Here is a 19,152-nt window from a genome sequence, read left to right as displayed (position 1 = left end):
TACCCCAAGGCGTCCCATCCCAAAGCAACGAGAGCATCATACAAAGGGTGCGCATTGGCTGCCCAGTGGCCTACTAAGACTATAGAGGCGATGCTTATCTTACCAAGGGATCCCAAGTGATCACCCAGAGAGGACAAGGCATCGGACAAAGAGTGCATGTCGGCTGCCCAGTGGCCTACCAAGCCCTACAAAGGTGGATGGAATAAGCTATGGACTGTGTTTGTTTGCTTATTTAAATTTTTTTTTTTTGATTTAGCATTAATTGCGGGGTTCAAATCAATTTTGGTCCTATTGAGTATTTGTGCCCCAAATGGAAGAATGATAAAGGATGGTCAAACCCAAGACCTTTACAAAACAAGCATACTATCCTTACCATTATTGGATATTGGGAAAGAAGAATAAGGCTAAGGTGTGGATATAGCAAATATGTGAAGTAAGCAAGACAAGCAAAGCAAGCGAGCAATCTAAGTTAAAAAATTGCCTTGGAGGCTGCCATGGGAAATGCCACGAATATGGTGGATCCAGAGTCGACCACTCCAAAAGATCGAAAAGAGATAAATAGGCACAGATGCACTGTACATGAACAAAATACCAATGTATGGGGTAATGCAAAGGGTGATGCAAGATGTCATGGTCATGCAAGATGCAATGCAACGGTGCTTCTTGGACAGCGCCCTCGCAGGGAAATTGTTTACTTGCCTAAGCCCTTTTACAATCAGGTCATCCTGACAGTGCAGATGAAGTTGCAAATGTCCATGATACAATACAAAAGAATAAATGAATGAATGTCTAAAAAACTATAAGCATCATCATTGTCACTGACAAGAGTAGAAGCCGCCCCCTCTCAAACTGGAAGGGAAAGCAAGAGGGAAGCACCCTCTCCCCGTCAAGCTGAAGTAGGGGAGTGTACCCAAACCGGTTCAACTCTAGGCGGATAGTACCTAGCTCAACCTGCTCTCTGGAAAAATGGAAGTGGACTCCCACATGGCATGTTTGTGGTGTAATGATTGGATTGTCCGCAAGGGCAATGGCACTCTGGTTGTCATAGTAGACAACGGTGGGAGAGTCGCATGGGAAATGAAGTTCCGCTAGTAAATTGCTCAGGTAGATGGCCTCGGTGTTGCCATCGAAGAGAGCTCGGTACTTAGTCTCGGTCGTGAAAGCTGCCATCATCTCCTGCTTACGACTTGACCAAGAAATGGGAGCTATGCCCAAGATAAAGACGTAGCCTCCATGAGAACGCCGGGTGTTGGGATCTCCTGCCCAATCAGAATCAATGTATCCTTGCAAACATAAACCAGAAACATAGGTTAGGCCATAAGAATAAGTACACTGTAAATAACGCAACACACAAAGACATGCAATCCAATGTGACATCCTAGGTGCTATGAAATACTGATTGAGTAAGCTAAATCTGTCCTAGTGTGAATTAACCAAAGAAGTTTTCCTACAACAGAGCGATAAGTAAGTGTATTGAAGGGCTGTCCTAGGGTATCCTTCGACAAGTGGATAGTAGGATCAAGAGGCGTGGCCACTGGCCGTGTTTGATCTGAAGTGTGCTATTCCACTAGCTAAAGTGAGTACTTTTGTTGTGACACAAAAATGCATCTCCCAGAATGAACTATCTCCATTTTCAAAAAATAAGACAACAAACCAAGGTTTGTCATCTCAAAAGTAGCACTAAGCTTTGCCTTGATGTCTGCTATGGCAGCAGAATCTGAACCTGTGATGAGGAAATCGTCAACATAGAGCAGGATATAGCTAACCCCCTCTATAGTAGATCGAACATATAAGTTCGGGTCATAAGGGGTAGAATGGTATCCATGAGTCCATAAAAACTCATCCATCCTATGGAACCAAGATTGCGGTGCTTGCTTTAACCCATAAAGAGCTTTCTTATCCCTTGGGTTCCTTGAAGGAAAGCCCGGTGGTTGCTCCACATAGACTTCCTTCTCCAAATAACCATTCAGGAAGGCACTCTTGACATCCATTTGATATATCGGCCAACCGTGGTGAGTGGCTAGCACAAGAAGCAACCGGAAAGATGTCAACCGCGCGGTAGGAGCAAAGGTCTCTTTATAATCAATGCCATGCTTCTGTTGAAACCCTTGCACGACAAGGCGAGCCTTGTACTTATTTAAAGTCCCATCGGCTTTTAGCTTGGTCCCGAAAATCCACTTCGTCCCGATGACTTTCTTGTGGCTTGGACGATCCACCAATGCCCAAATCTCATTTCGGTCAATACTTTCGAGCTCCTTCTCCATGGCCTCTCGCCATTGAGGGTGTTGAAGAGCCTCTTGCCATGTATCCAGGTCAGAATGCGCCATGTAATCGGTTGTAAACAGTGACGCAAATGGAGTCTGAGAACAAACCGGGCAAATCTTCTAGGTCCCTGGGGAGTGGAATCTGGTGATAGGATCCCTGAATCTCGCATGGTTTGCTGATACTAGCGAGGTAATGGATCTCGCAGAGGGGACTTGGGAGATGAAGAATCTGCAGTAATGTCAGGAGCACGAAGTAGACTAGGCTTAGTAGTCACGATCTCTGATGATGTGGAAGGAGGAATAGGAGCGGAATTCTGTGCAGAGGATTGCACGATATCCCTCTCATAAAAAACGACGTCCCTCGAACAAACGATAGGCTTTCGCTTCAAAGGAATATCCGACAAAAATAAGGAGATCAGCTCGGGGAGTGAGCTTTCCTATCTTATCATCAAGCTTGTGTATGTAGGCATGACACCCGAAGACTCTGAAGTAGGAAATGACAGATCGAGAGTCAAAAAATGCCTCATACGGGGTCTTCTTAGGAAGAGTTGTAGTTGGGTACTGGTTGAGGATGTACACCGAAGTGTTAACAGCCTTGACCCAAAGGCGCTCATTAGTAAGCTCTGCTGTGAACATCATAGAGCGTGCCATTTTCATGACTATCTGGTTCCTATGCTCTACAACTCCATTCTAAGAGAGGAAGTTAGTAGAGGTGAGTTGGCGAGAGATGCCATGCTTCAGTAGAAACTTGGAAAACTTGTGGGAGATAAACTCACCACCGCTATCACTCCTCATGTAAACAACATGACGTTGTCGGAGGGTTTTTGTCAAAATGTCAAATCCACCGGGGATCAAAGGTAGAAGGAAGTAGAAATAGGAGATGGAAGAGAAGAAAGAGAATAGACAAGAGGTAAACACGACAAAGACAAAGCACAATGAAGTGAATCAATATGTATTGAAAGAACCTGGAATCTTTGCACTACTCAGAAGCAATCTCCAGGCATTAGATTTCCTGGAGCTTCTTCGTAGAACAAAACGTGTATCAAAATTACAGCTCCTTCTCTGCTGCTCGGAATCCAAATCTGATGGCTCCGTTGGCTCCGTTGGCTCCGAAAGGGGGTAAAACCCTAGGACACTTGGCCACGGATCTCCCAGATCACTCCTTCTTCTTTTTTTAGTTCAAAGTACAGTTTTCAGTCTGTTTACAATGATCACGATGCGCGTGATTTCGCCCATCTCTCTTTTTTATGAAAATCCTCTAATTGGCTGAAAAAGCAACTTGCTTTTTGCATGCCATCCTAATCTAGAAGCTTTTCTAACTTTTTCGGATTTTTACAATAAATAATATAAAAAATAGGCTAAAATTATCCAAAAAGCTAGTATTTTTGGATAATCCATGCAACTCAAACTAATACTAATGACTTAGATCACATTGACTCTCTTGATTAATAAGAAGTCGGATGATGATGCATTCCATGCTTTTTCACACTGTGTCCGCATAGCATCACGACATCCACCCCCTCTAAACCTGCACATTCTCCGGTATGTGCCAAAATCCTAGTTGTCACCGGATTCTGAGTCCTCCTTATCCTCTGCAACCATATCCTTTGCTTCTTCATCTTTCATATCTTCCTAGCTAGCCCCTGTATCATTACCACTATTTTCTTCCAATTCTGGCAACTCATAGGCAGTAGATTCCCGCCTCTTGAATAATTTAATTCTTTTCCCTGCTACCAGAAGTTTTATGGCTGTTCCATCCAGTTCATTTAATGCATAAGTAGCATTATCAAACACCTGTCTTACCACATAGGGTCCAAACTATCTTTTGGAAACTTTACGCATGGCACTATACTGGTTGTCTAAACTGCTATCATAAACTAATACCCAATTCCCATCTTATATGGTTCTTCGTCTCAGCCTATGTCTTTTGTCAAACCGTTTCTTGTTCTGTATCCTTGCTGCTCTTAACTTTGCAATTGCTGTCTCTATGTCTTCTGACTTTCATTCCAACTGTCTAATGCGTAAGGCCAATAACTCCTCTCTATTCAACTCCTCCTCCCAACGTAGCACACTCCATGTGACTGTCATCTCTTCGATTGGCATGATAGGTTTTTGACCATACATCAATTCTACAGGCATATATCCTGTAACAACACTATGAGTTGTTCTGTCAGTCCATAAAGCATAAGGGAGCAATGGTAGCCACTCGTTTATCTTCTCTCCACATGCTTTTGCCAATGCCTTCACAATAGGTGGATGACCTCTTTCACTTTTCCCATTTCCTTCAGGGTTTTAGGCTGAAGTTAAAGCAAGTTTTATCCCCAACCGTGCAAAGAAATCATAAGCTTCATCTGCATCCAACTCACCCCTATCTGCTGTAATTTTGCTCACACAGCCATACCGACAAAAGATCTCTTCTAAGAGAAAAGTACACACAGCATTTGTTGTCTTAGTACGTAAAGCTTTTCCTTCCACTTGATTAGTTAAGTCTTCACGGGCAAGCACAAGATACCTCATTTGCCAAAGACCTGTAGGCATTGTGACCAAATCCACCACCCACTTAAAATGAAGAGACAATGGATATGTGGGCTGCAATCCATCCCGATGTCTCACAGATGAATATTTTTGACATGTCGTACATGTTTTCACAAAGTGAGCAACATCCTTATACATACCTTGCCACCAATATCTTTCTTTGATCTTTGCAAAAATACCCCAAACACCTCTATGACCAGCCCACAAGCTTTCACGAAATTCTTGCATAACATTTACTTGTGAAGCTCTATCACCCAAAAATCGCACTGGCATACCCTGTTTCTTTTTAGCATGTTTTCATAAGTGTCCATCTTTTAAAAAAAACCCATACGCTTTCCTCTTGATTTTCTTAAACTCCTCATCTGACCATTCCTCTCTCTTTGTTAATGTATTGAGGTATTGACCAATTCTCAGTCACTCTCCTGCATATTTGTCTTCGAGAAACACTTCTACATAAGATGCAAACCATCTAAAGTGTCTTTTCTTTGTTGTCCAAGCTTCTGTTAATGCTGTAGCAACACCTTGCATTGCTAAATTCACTCTTGCAACATCATTTTCAGTCGCGAGAAAGTCATCTTCTTCCTCCTCATCTATCATCCCATCTTCATTCTCATAACGTGCTTGCGATAACATGTCTGCCCACTGGGTTATCTCTTCCTGCAATATGCTGAAATTCAGGGTTCAAAGATTTGATGTTGCAATCCACCGGAGCATAGCAATGTTCGAGGTAGCACAACTAGTAATCATATCCAATACCGGCAAACAATCGGTCTCAATGACTACATGAGCACCCATAAAATACTCCTTATCACATTTAAGGGCTGTCACAATTCCCTATCATTCTCTTTTTACCTGTGGATATCTTCTCTTTCATTCAATCAATACTTTAGCACCAAAGCGAATTGCATATCTTTGCCGTTCCTCATCATCTTGCCCAATTGCCCATCCAATTCTGATTGGGCTTGTATCAACAGTAATAATGATAGGCTTTCCATGTGAATAGTCAGCCTTTCTCAATGTAAGAGCAGATTTTAAGAGTTGCTTCAATTTCTTTATTGCTTTTTGATGCTTTCTTTCCTAATGAAATTTCTGACCTTTCCTAAGAAGCTGATAAAGAGCATCGGCTACATGTGCAAAGTGAGGAATCCATATCAAATAGAACACACATGCACCCAAGAATCTACACACCTTTGATACATTCGTACATACATCTTGCATTCTATCATTCCCATCTATTTTTGCTGGTGATGGTTTTCGCCCATAAGGCCCACAAATATGCCCAACAATCAAAACCTCTTCAACTCCAAAGACAGACTTTTGTCCAGAAAGAGTTAAATGCACCTCTTCTAGACGCGTCAAAATCCTCTCACAATCCACAATATGGGCTGCAACAAATTGTCTGCATCCATGAGCATCCATCTCTTCATTCTTTTCATCCACTGCACATCCTTTGATTGAAACATCGTCCAAGAAGGGCATAGTCAATTGTGGTATAAAATCCTTGAGTACCCTATTCATAGCATTTGTCATGTGTGCCACTGAGTTTGTTGCACCCTGTGGGAGAGTACACATTGGTATTAACCCCAAGGGAGTCTTCATGGTTGTGATATCCTTCCTTTCAATTGCAAGCTGAAACTGATCATATCCCGAGTAAAGATCACCCAAAGAATAGATCGCTCTGCCTGCAAAAGCCTCTGTAAATTCATCAACCATAGGACTTGCACCCACATTTCTTATGGTCACTTTATTAACTGGTTGCATGTCTTGAATAAATCTTAAAGCCCAATTTTTTTTGGGCTCAGTAAACCAATGATTTGAGTACAGGGCTGAAGAAGGCTCCAAGATCTTCATGCGAATCTTTTCATTTAGCAAATCCATCAGCTTTGGCAAGTAAGCTTTAGGCACTGGAATAGGCCTCAAGTTCCATGGTACATGTGGCACAGTAAATATGACCATAGGAGAGAACATTTGGATCCACACAACCTATTTCAGTTGGCTGAAATGCAAATGCCTTTTCATGTCTAGTCAACATCTGCATAAAACAGTCTCTCTCAGCAGGCAAAAGAAACCCTTTTGCACCAACTTTCAATTCTTGTAATGTTTCAGTTGTAAATTGATGACCTATATCTTTAGGATCCCGTAAGCTTGGCTGCCTTGACACTTTTTCATACATATCCTCACTCTCTGATGGAAGTGGCAAAGCAATTGGTTTCACCTTTTTGTCAACTGTCTTATACTTTGTCTCCACAAGTGCTTCAGCCCATTGTAATTCTTTCTCCTGAGCAAACAATGCTATAGCATCATACATATCCAAAGAACATACTGACAACACTGTTTTCAGCCTCATTTTCTGCATGTATAGTTGCTGAAATTTCAGCCATAGTGTCATTAATATTCAGCCCATAAAAGATGCTTGAAATGTCTTCATTTTCAGCTAACGGTCCCAATGCTTTCAGTTCCTTAGTAGCCCGTTTCCTAGATATGCATTTAGCCTTGCACATAGCTTCCATAGGCTTAAACCAACATGAACTGTTTGCTGTAAACTAAGAATATCCAATAGTAAATATATGCTTCATTCCATCAAGAGGCGAGTACATCCTTTGAACAGCACTAATGTAGCCTCGCATTACATCAGTGCTTAATGAAAATCCAGGTCTTTGAATTCCCTTGCATTTGGAGCCAAAGGAGACTCTTGAAGTGTATCCCGATTTCTAGGATGATTAATACAAACAGTAAGAAATTAAACTGCTTTCCTCCCATCCTTGCTTCCAACTCTTGCATAAGCAAAACCATCATCAAGCACCTTTGTTTCCATATGCACTCCTGTAATATAGGGCTGTCCCAAAATCACTGCATATGAGGAATTATTTTGCACAAAGAAGTGTTGCTCTTCTTGTATATAAACAATTGTCACTTTTACATTAGGACATGCAGCATAAAGCTCTCTCGAAGAATTATTTGCAGCTCTTATACGCCAACCATAACAGTGTCTACAGGCCATGCACCATTTTCATACAATCCACGCTCAATGACATTTATCTTAGACCCATAGTCAAGTAAAGCAACATAAGGAGTTTCACGTTCCCCTATTTTCTCTACCGTTTCAGTGGTAGCCCTAGCCCAATGATTTCTTGTGTAGTGACTTCGAGGAATAAATCCTAGAGTCTCTTCCCTATATTATTGAATTTGCCTTACTCCATCATGCATATACAAGACAATGCATTTTCAGCCACTTTCTTCTCTTTTCCACATGCTATCCACTGATTAGAAGCATCCTGCATAGACAATCCGGTACTTCATGCTCATATTCAGCCTGAATACCCAACAAACAAGTTTTCTCTTCAAATTGCAGCAATGCACTAGTGGTATCACCAAGAAAGTGACACTTCCTCTTAATTATGTCAATGATCTCATCATAAAATTCTCGCTTGGCAATGCCAAGCACCTCTCCCAAGGTGAATTCCACCTGACTGTTTAAGATCTGTTCTTCAAGAACCTTCTTAAGATCTGTGGCTGTCTCAATATCAGATTGCAACTTATATCCTAGTTGCTTGTCCTTCTTTTTTCCCTCTTGTTTGTTATCTTGTTTTTGCTCTTGACTGACCTCTTCCATAACATGCTCGGGAGGTAGCTGATTTGCAGCTTTAGGCCGATCCACACTTATTCTTGTCATTCTTTTAGATGTCCCTGCAATATCTTCATCTCTTTTTCATTTTTCTTCCACAGGTACATCCGTGTTTTGTACCTTTGCTAAATATGCATACACTGAATATGCATCTACCGGTGATTCCCAACCAGTTATGCCACGAATGTCTTGCCCTGCATGAGACATTTCACTATTAGTGACCTTTCTCTTTTCAGTTGCATATAAAGCATGTGCCCATATTTCAGGCTTTGGACCAACCATCACTTGGCCATGCATTCTATCCAATTGTAGACCAAAAGTAGAAGCATGTACCGCCACATAAGCATTTCGGACAGCCAAGTCCTCCAATAACTTTTGCACACCTCCCTTTCCAAAATTCAAACCCATTTCTTGTGCATGGATCTTGCCATCTTTCTAAAAGATGAGCTATCGTGTCAAGGTCTCCTGATAAGCAGCACAATCCTTTCTCTCATGCTGCAAACTATCACACCACATATATCTTTTTTCTGGCTTAGGGGCTGCTGCCCGTTCCCTATCCTCATGTCCTTTTTCATCTAATTTTGCAGCCTTTAATTGAAGATCCCGCATGCTTTTGACCAATTCATCTAAGACATCTTCCCTAACAGAGGAACAATAGCAGGTACAGCCATAGGGTTAGCCACAGAAGTAGGTGGCTTATTGGATACATCAACTGTCTTGCCCGTAACAGTGGGCAAGCTAGAGACATGCAATCTTTCTCTTCTTCTATGCTTCTTCACAAGTGTAGTAATAGCTTCCTTGACATGTCTGTACTCTGTTTTCAAACCTGTCTCTGTAGTCTGATCCTCCAGCAAATCATCAAGTTTCTCTTGAAGCTCAGGATCAGTTGTCAGTAGAAACAATTCAATTTTCTAGCTTGCAAGAGCTTGCTGTTTTGCAAGATCCAACTGCTCAAATCGACTTTCAAATTCTCTTAACAATTCTGTAGCCACAAGACCCTTATTGGGTTGTGAAATCCACTCTTGAAAAGTCTTGCGCGTAATCAAACTAGTGTCCTTAATGTAAAATTATTCTCTGAGTGTCTTCTTGAGGGCTACCCAGTCAATATCCTGCAAGTATAGTTCAGTAATCCGTGCTTTCAGTTCATGAACGATAACACGTACAAAATACTAGCTCCATGCAGATTGAGCCACTCCAAAGAATTTCATCTTCTGAGCATAGGTATGTACATATGCAGATACATTCCTGCCATTGAATAACTTCAGCTCACGCAGCTCACGCTCAACTGCTTGCAAAGCATTCATCACAACACTTTCTGTTTGAGCAGAAGCTTGCATCACCTATTGTTGTTGTTGTACCTGCATAAGCATACTCATATTTTGCACCAACTGTTACAGAACATCACTGGAGATTGTATTCGAAGACTCTCCCATCTTGTCTTTCATTCTTCTGACGATCTTTCACGTCGGGTTCACCAATGTCAGAGGGGTTTTTGTCGAAAGGTCGAATCCACCGGGGATCAGAGGTAGAGGGAAGTAGAGATAGGAGATGGAAGAGAAGAAAGAGAACATACAAGAGGTAAATACGACAAAGACAAAACACAATGAACTGAATCAATATGTATTGAAAGAACTTGGAATCTTTGCACTACTCAGAAGCAATCTCCAGGCATTAGATCTCCTGGAGCTTCTTCATAGAACAAAACGTGCATAAAAATTACAGCTCCTCCTCTGCTGCTCGGAACCCAAATCTGATGGCTCCATTGGCTCTGAAAGGGGGGTAAAATACTAGGATACTTGGTCACGTCTCCCAGATTACTCCTTCTTCTTCTTTTAGTTCAAAGTGTAGTTTTCAGCCTGTTTACAGCGATCGTGGCGCGCGCAATTTCGCCCATCTATCTTTTTTATGAAAATCCCCTAATTGGCTGAAAAAGCAACTTGCTTTTTGCATGCCATCTTAATCTAGAAGCTTTTCTAACTTTTTCGGATTTTTACAATAAATAATATAAAAAATAGGCTAAAATTATCCAAAAATCTATTATTTTTGGATAATCCATGCAACTCACACTAATACTAATGACTCAGATCACATTGACTCTCTTGATTAATAAGAAGTCGGATGATGATGCATTCCATGCTTTTTCACACTGTGTTCGCATAGCATCACGACAATGTTTAGTTTGGTTATGAACCAGCAACACCTAAGCAAAAAATTATGTGAAAGCATCTATCTTATGCTCGAGGAAATACGCCTACATGTATCTAGAATGATCATCCACTATCGAAAAAAAGTATAGTGCGCCATTTAAGGCGGCAGTGGATGTCGGCCCACAAAGATCAACATGAATCAATCTAAGAGGTTCCTTATCACGATGTGTGGACTGTTAAGGGAAATGGGTACGGTGCCGCTTTCCGAGCTGACAAGCTTTACAAACATTGCGAGGTAGTTTGAGGCGGGGAAAGCCCTCAACTAGTTGACGGTAGGATAACTCATAAAGAGAGTCATAACTAATATACCCTAAGCAAAAGTGCCAAAGATGCTCATTGTTCGTAGGCTCCCGAGATGTGGCTAATGCTTGGAAGCTATGGAACACGGAGCCCTTGGCTGTCGACTCGATTAGAAAGTGAGTCATGTGGTAAAGGCCATTAGGTTGTGTCTCATCGCGAGCAATCACCAAACCAGTCTGAGAGTCGAGGATCTCGACTGTGGTTACAGTAAAGAAAACTGCTCACCCCAATTGGCAAAGCTGCTGAACAGATAACAAGTTCACCCCAAGCTAGGGGACATGGTATACATTGTCCAATGAAGCTAGATTCGGATCCTTGTCAGTGGCAAAAATGACGCTATCTTGAGCATGAATCTTGACTGAGGAGTTGTTTTCTACGCGGACCCGCTCGGCTGCAGGTGTTCGGGTACAGAAAATATTCTCTCTAGGAGTCATATGATGTGTAGCTTCACTGTCCACAATCCAAACAGGAGTTGAAGTGCTCAGCTGTGACGAGTGGGCCTCTGCGGTAACCTCGTTAGGAGGCAACTCATAGATGTGGACGAGACTCGTATCTGATGTCTCTATGGAGATAATGTGGGCCTCTGCAGACCAGTCAGACAAGCCCTTTGGAGTTGAGAACATTGTCGATTGAGATGGCTGAGCGGTGGCAGTATGAGTCTGATATTTAAGCTGCCCCTTGCCATTACCCTGCCTCCCTGGCTAGGGGTTGCACGACTAAGGGGCGGGGGTCTGAGATTTAGATTTGGTTACTGTGCCTTTAGGCTTTGAGTGACACTTGTCGTCAAAATGACCAGCCTTTTGACAATGTTGACAATACCTATTCTTTTTAGGTGCATCTGCCACCCTTGTTTGAGTTGTGACTAGGAGTTTCCTTGTGATTCCCTGAATTGATTTTGTTTTTGATCTTGAGTGGAGGTTTGATTTTGTTTGCCCTTGCTTTGTTGCTCCTTCTGAGAATGAGTAACAAGAGCCCCCTCTGAGGAAGAGTTCATATAAATTTGATTGAATAACTGTGCATAATCCAACAACTGTCACTCAAATTCATAGAAAGTAGGCATGGTAGGCTTTGAAACTATACCTTCCACAAAATTGAAGTGTTTCCTGGGGAGTTTGTTTGGAAACAATGTGACTTGATCGTCAAAGGACTTGGAAGTCTCCGTAGTGGAGAATTCGGCAAGAAGTTATCGATACTTAGCCAACTTGACTTTCAAGTCATCGCGGTCAGTGATTTTAAAAAGTTGGAGCTCATGGTCAAGATTTATACGACGGGTCCTATCCCAAGCCGCATAGCGGTTAGTCAAGTGTGCCCATCGTTTTAACGCTAAGTTGAAATGTTGAAGCTGAGAATGAAACTCAGGCAGTAAGCCCTGCATCAGCTCGACAATAGTGAAGGCATTCTTAGCCTTCCATGAGCGGACAACCTCGTATGGAACAAGTGCGGGATCGGGTGGGGGTTCCAATCCCTGCACAAGTCCCCATAGGTTCTAGGAGTCAAGGACATGTCTCATCAAGTTCGACTAAGTGGTAAAGTTTGACCGGTTAAAACGAGTTTTATTATTGAAAGCATGCTTGGCAGAAGATGAGCTGGAACCATGAGGTATCAGGAAAGTGGGATAAGATGGAGTTGGAGAGTAAGATGGTGGTGGTGGGTGCGTCTGATAGGAAGAATAAGGGGGAAAAGGTGGGTAGATAGAAATAGGTTGGGAGTGTCCAATGAGTGCCGATTGATGTGGAGGCACTGGAACATGAATGTTTCCATAAGGTGCCGATGGAGGTGGAGGCATTGGGACACAAAAGCCCTATCCAAAGCTCGGCTGGGGCATAACAAAATGACTAGGAGGTCCACTAGGTAATGCTATAGAGGCAAGCTGTGGTACCAACTGATCCACACTCGGGAGAGATTGGGGGGGATACCTAGGCTGCAATGATCTCGAAAGTGTGTGAGAAGTAGGTGGAACACCACCTGATGGAGGAAAGGATAAGGTCCTAAAGGTGGTGCCTATGTTTCCATAACCTCTTGGTGTGGTACGATGTGCAACATGAGGTGTTTGATAGGGGAATGTAAATGGTGTGAAGGGAAGTAGAGAAGCAATGGAAAAATGTGGTGGGATGGGTGGGTTTTGAATTTGTGGTGTGAAAAATACAGATGTATTTTGTTCATTTTTACCAATTGATGATTGAAAATGAAATGATGATGATGATGATGCACCATGTAATGTAGAAATAGGAACACCAAATTCATTGTGATTTTGAGAAGTAAATTGAAAAGAAAAAAGGGTAGAAGAAGAGGTACTTGGCTTTTTCTTATAATCCCCACGACGTGTGTTAATAGACAAGAATTGGTCCTCAAGAGAACCTTTTCCGTAGTCAACTGATTATACTCTATCTTCCTCGTGATTTTTACTAGTATATTGCAAAGCAGAAGAGGTAGAAGACGAAAAAAAAAAAAGACGAATCTAAAGTACCTTGCATTGGAGTGGATAGAAGAGGATGAAAGAATGGAACATACTCCGGACCTCTTTCTCCAACAAGGGGCCCATCCATGAGGGAGGTCTTGACGGCCCTGCAATATCATTAGATTTATGCGCAACATCTGAAGAGAGAAATTCATGCATACCTTCATTTTGTAGCTTCTCTTGAAGGGAAATCCTTCGATCGAGCTCCTCAATCTTCTTTCGTCTAAAGTCCATGATCACATGATATTCTTTAGTGGAAAGCTTGTATAGCCTTTCTTCCGTGTTGTTAGAAGTGTTTTCCACCATGTCGAAACTTTTGGTGGCAACAAGAGATTCTTGAAGATCCACGTCAGGAGATGAAGCCTTCATGTTGGTAGAAGGACAATGCTAAAAAAGAATATGAAACCATGAAGGGAATAGCTAACTTCTCATGTCTTCATCCCAATAAGGACGGGTGCATACCTCCATGTTAGTCCTTAATTGAAGTACAAAACCTAGCATCTAAGTATTAAAAGAGATCAGAACCTGCATACTAGTGCTTCAAATTGAGATGCTTTGGAGTTACTGGCATAGTGACTCTAGATAGGTATTCCAAAGGATGGCCCACTAGGTATTGTCATGTTGGCAAATTGTGTGGCCACTTGAGAGATAGAACAATGGGGCTTCAGACATGTGGGTGGGATACCCTTGTATATAGGTCACCATGGATGGCTGAATTGGGGGATAAACCCCCCTCACCGGTACACCTCCACCACTTGGATGTGTAAAAGTAGAGGATCTAAAGAGACCGGATGTGTCCATGTTGAAGGTCCCCTAGTGTGGTGTGCGGTTGGATAGGTGGAATGGTGAATCGTGTGAAGTACATGTGGGTCCAATGGAGAAGGGTGGGATAGATAAGTAGAAACATAAGGAACGGTAACAGAAGTAAATACACGTGTACCTAACATTGGAGTGGAAGGAGGGATGTGAATGAAGGTTTGTACTCCGTGTTTGTCTCTCCAATAGGATGGCTAGTCCCATATGGAGGTTCTGTCCTTCCTACAAAATCATTAGACCTATGTTCAGAATCTAAGGGTAAATAAAAAATGTTACCTTTCAATTATTGTTGGGCTTGATGCATGAGGATCAAATTGTACTTAACTTGTGAGATCTCATAGGATTTATAGACACCATGATAGTCAGATGTCTCTCTACCAGTGTTTAAACCTCACTAGGTAAGCTATGAAGTTCACTCTTGATTGGTTCTCAGCATAGGATCTTTTGGAGAGTGAAGTGGTGAAGTACTATTCTAAGTCATCTTCCCTCTGATAGTTTTTGTTTTTGATGATGAGCTTTCCGATTGAGGGCCCAAGTTTCTTCTGAGAGTACCTAGCTTTGATACCATGTAAAGAAATACTCGCCTATAGATAACAAACACAATTGTACGACAAAGTACACATTGATAAAAGAACTCAGTAGGGTTAGGGTAACTTAGAGACAATGAACACTTAAGATAATGAAGAATAATGAATCAATACAATGCTTATGTAATAAACATATTATGTAGGGTGAATATAAAACCTTGAATTCCTATAATTCTAGGACTAGGATAGAGAGTGTGAGATGGAGTGTGCGTCGTCCTTTATACAAATCCTGAAATGTAGTAGACAGCCTCTGAAACTGTATGGCAGCAGCAAATGCAGATCTTGAGTTTGGAACTAGTGCCGGACAGGTCTGGGACAGCTTGAACAGTAGGCAGCAGCACAAAAAGTGTCCGAATGATGTGGGCGGCTCTAGCAACCTGAAAATGTAGCAGTACATGATGATGTGGCAGGCTGGTGATTGGCTGGATGTAGCAAACGCAGGCAGAAATTGGTTGTAAGGCAGCAAACACAGCCTGGAGAGGTCACACAATTGATGGCGATGGCTGGAAACAATGACAGCAGGCTGGAGAACTGTGGCTAGCAGCTATACACAGCTAATGGCTGGCTGGATGCAGGCATTAGGCTGTGGACAGCAAGCTTGAACTGAGATACCTACCAGAAGGGATGTGGACAGCAGAGAACAAGCGCCAACAATCTACAAAACAAGGATGGGCTGAGTGGTGGACAGCCTATCTATTTATAGGTGAGTGGATCCTCCCAAATCAGGGTTTGGCTTATGGGAAAGAGACACTCTCTAGGAATGCATTTCTTTTTAATAAAAGTTTGGTAATAATTGAGTTTTGGTGCTAATCAATTTATAATGCATTTTTTAGCTCAACATGTGGCTCCTGCATCCTAAGAACCAATTCAAGCCATTCCTACGTATAAGCTATATCCAGGTAAGAAATAAGTAATTAGATCAGGAACACTCTTGAGGTGTGTTGACTATGGAGTGTGCAAAAACTTTAGATATAACTTAATACTATGATTAGTTAGCACAGGTTTTTATGTGATCATCTTCCAGTGGAAATCACCCACATATACACAAAGAAGTGTAAACGCCCAAAAGGTACAAGCATCCTTGTCAAATTTCCTATCAAGAGGATACAATTTAATGCTTGATCCTTTTGACCTAGGAAAGAACAATCCAATGCCGCAGCCTCCTAGCAAAAATAAGTGCCATGGTGACTTCCTTATTAATTGTGTATTTCCAATTAATACATTCACATATTCTTGTGTTGGAGGATGCCTGCCTTTGCTAGTTTACTTGTCTCTAGCTCTCATTCATTCTACATCTATTAAGTCTAGTCAACAAAGCTTACATTAAATCCTATATGTTGGAAAATTCTCTTTAAGTGGGGAGACTATAAAACTTGCTTTTGTGATCCTTTGAGTTTACTGAGTTGAATCTTTCAACAGGCTTGGTGGGAGTTGTCATGGCCAGAAAAGCTAAGCTTGTTTTTTTGACAGGTGAGTAATCTCTACTTTTCTTTGGTTGCAATGTCTAATTGAAAGAATAAAGGAACTGAATATCATGGAGTGAATGCAAGAAACATCTTTCCAGGTTTGAAGGTGTAATCAAGCAACAGAAAAAATGACACGAAGAGAACTAGGGTTTGGAGTGAATAGAAGAAACATCTTTCTGGGTTTTGAGTTGTAATCAAGCAGTGGCAAAATGACATTAAGGAAACCAGGGTTTTTTTCTGCCAGATTATGGTGTGTTTCTTGGAAGGCAACAAAGATCTCATATCTCTCCAGTCTAACACGACAGTATGGGCCTCCAACTTGGGCTAGTTTCTAGGTCCATCCATGGCCACAGATGAATTTAGCTGCCATTGTTTGAACTATTGTAGAAATTTGTTGCTCGTTGCAGCTGTTATAGAATGAGGTGTGTCCTAGGACTGTAGGAACTGTACTTTTCCTCTATGGGTTCTTCAAGCCACTTCCATATTGTGCATGTGCTTCTGCACATAGCCTTCGATAGTAACATTTTCTATAGGTCTAGAAGTACAGGGTGATAGAACTTGCAATGTGATGATGAGAACTTAGCACCATTAAATCACTAAAATCGTCATTCGTGGATCTGAAGTGTTCACAGGTTCTTAACCTTGTGAATTTGCACGTGACACTATTAGATATACAGATCATATATATGAGGACTTTCCAAAGTTCATTATTCTCTTGTTTGGATGTCTGTTGTTCTAGCATGTCACACATGGCTGAAGAAGCTTCCGCAGTTAACCAGATGGGTCCATTCTAATGAATCATCAGGATTCAGCACCTGTATAGCCCTTACATTAGATGACATGCAGATGCATAGTGAAGGTGCCAAACAAATCCAGACATAATCAGGTTTGTGGTCAGGGTATAGTGTTCCTAGATACTCACAAGCCCTTGTGGATCCTGGTTTGAAAAAAGCTTAATACACAGAGATGTCAAATCTTATGATGGAAACTAGAACAATCTGTAATACTCGGAACCCTAGCTACTGTATCAGTATTCCCATACAAGAATTTAAAAATAGGGAGGAAGGTGGCATAATGTGCACAGGAGGGACGGAGGAGGGGGTAAAGAAATGTTGCAGCTTGGAGAGTAATGCAGGACCTCAGACTTACAGTCTTGTGGTTGATATACTCAAGTTTTTTGTGAGTTGTCATTTGTTGCCATCTGTGCATGCAAACTTTAGCTGAAACCTACATGATTAGGTGGCTTTTGAACTGAGGAGGTGTCATTAACTTGGTTGATGTGTCTGTGCTTCAGATTATAGCAGGGATGTTCTTGATAACTGCTATAGGAATGTTTGGCTAAACTTACATAACAGGAATGAAAGTTCAGAACGGGTGAGGGTGCGACAATTGGATTGGAATAGTTCCTGGCCACCTGATGCAAGTACAGAAGAGGGATGTCCGAGTTGTCATTTGCAGTTCGTCCCACACTTTTTCTTGTTTTTGCAGAGTCCATGTACCGTGAAACTCAGGAAATTTAATGAGTGTTTAAGGTTTGCATCTTTTGTTTAAGTGTATTCAATCAACTTTCTGAGTCATCCTCACTATTGTTTGTTGCATTGAACAGACCATACTCGTGGTCTTCATCAGATATAGAAGATGCATTGGGCAGTTCCATATTCCTTGCAGCTGATGTGGTATATAATGATTCCCTGACTGATGCATTTTTCAGGATACTTGAGAAAATGATGCCATCTAAATTCAAACAGGTACTTTTCTCTTTTCCAATCTGATGGGAGTCTTTATTGTTCATCTAAGTAACACGTGTAGATGACAGAGCATGCAAATGAAGTGTGGATAGTCTTCACTTTAAACTTGCTCTACTTGTAAGAGAACTAGATTAGAACTGTTGAGATGTGATTTTTGTCATTCTCTCAACCAAAATGTACTGTATTTGATTACCAAGGTGCTGTGGTTGGCCCTGGAGAAGCGCTACAATTTCAGCATTGAGGAATTGAATGTGGTTGCACATGGCTATGACCACTTCCTAACCTTCTTGATTGATGAGACCAAAGGTAAGGAGGAACTTGCCATACTTGTAGGCTTTCTTTATTTTAAAAAAATATTTGAATGGTATGTTAGCTTTCTTTTTTTGGTATTATGTGTAGGGCATTTCAAGCAAGAAGCTGGTGAGGATAGGCGTAAGTTCATTGGAAAACAGATAGATCTTGACCTAGTACCACAGTACATCTATGATTATGAAAGGACAACTGATTTGGAGCTATGGGAGATTCACAGGAGATGAGCACTATAGAACGATGCCGGTGATTATAATGCATAAATTCTTTTGTATTTGTGTTCTAGTCCTGTCACCATTTGAGTTACAGGACTACCATTTGATGGCAGACATCCAAAAGCAGGGAACCCATTATGTGAATCATGTACATTGTGTAAGAGTAGCTTTAGACAAATGCACTGGCCTTTTGAAAGGGTATTCTTTTTGTATATAGTGTAGTTTTGGGCTAGAGCAGTTGTAACAGGAAATCAAAATCTAATGCAAATCAAATTGTAAAATTTTCAGAAAACCCCTCACCTTGTTGGCTTTGTGCAGTTTAGATATCATATCAATGAGTCCCCCTGAATCAATAGGAGGGTGTTGAAGGAGCACTTCTTGCTTTTCAGTAATCTTTTGCTTATTATCTTAAGTTTGGCAGGTTCATTCGATTGTTTGCCTCGTTTATCAAGGTGCACATTAATATAAATTGCACCATAGTCGTTCAAAGGATTTAGCACCCCCAATGTGCATTCTTCTCAAGAAAAGTAGAAAACCAACTGTCACAACATTAATATATGATGACTCATTCCCACATTCCTTTGGGTGAAAATATTGTTCATTAGCTTGTTGATTTTCAATG

General features: G+C 41.5%; 1 protein-coding gene across 2 annotated transcripts in view; it reads left to right on the top strand.

Moving 5' to 3' along the window:
- Positions 1–18,865, top strand: part of LOC148018932 (Putative methyltransferase family protein) — a 52,738-nt gene extending 33,873 nt beyond the window's left edge. The window contains exons 4-8 of one of the 2 annotated variants that reach the window (XM_087701496.1): positions 16,212–16,262; positions 17,553–17,715; positions 17,865–18,006; positions 18,204–18,312; positions 18,406–18,865. In XM_087701496.1, the coding sequence (XP_087557622.1) occupies positions 16,212–16,262; positions 17,553–17,715; positions 17,865–18,006; positions 18,204–18,312; positions 18,406–18,542 (602 nt within the window). In that variant the 3' untranslated portion in view covers positions 18,543–18,865. The remainder of the gene's footprint in view (positions 1–16,211; positions 16,263–17,552; positions 17,716–17,864; positions 18,007–18,203; positions 18,313–18,405) is intronic. The other variant, XM_087701495.1, reaches the window with a different exon arrangement.
- Positions 18,866–19,152: the final 287 nt, after the last annotated feature.

Source organism: Lygodium microphyllum, chromosome 20, assembly GCF_053477565.2.
Source record: "Lygodium microphyllum isolate KBCC chromosome 20, Lygodium_microphyllum_v1.1.10, whole genome shotgun sequence".
In the NCBI taxonomy this organism is placed as follows: Eukaryota; Viridiplantae; Streptophyta; class Polypodiopsida; order Schizaeales; family Lygodiaceae; genus Lygodium; species Lygodium microphyllum.
This window is presented reverse-complemented; position numbering and strand designations above follow the sequence as displayed.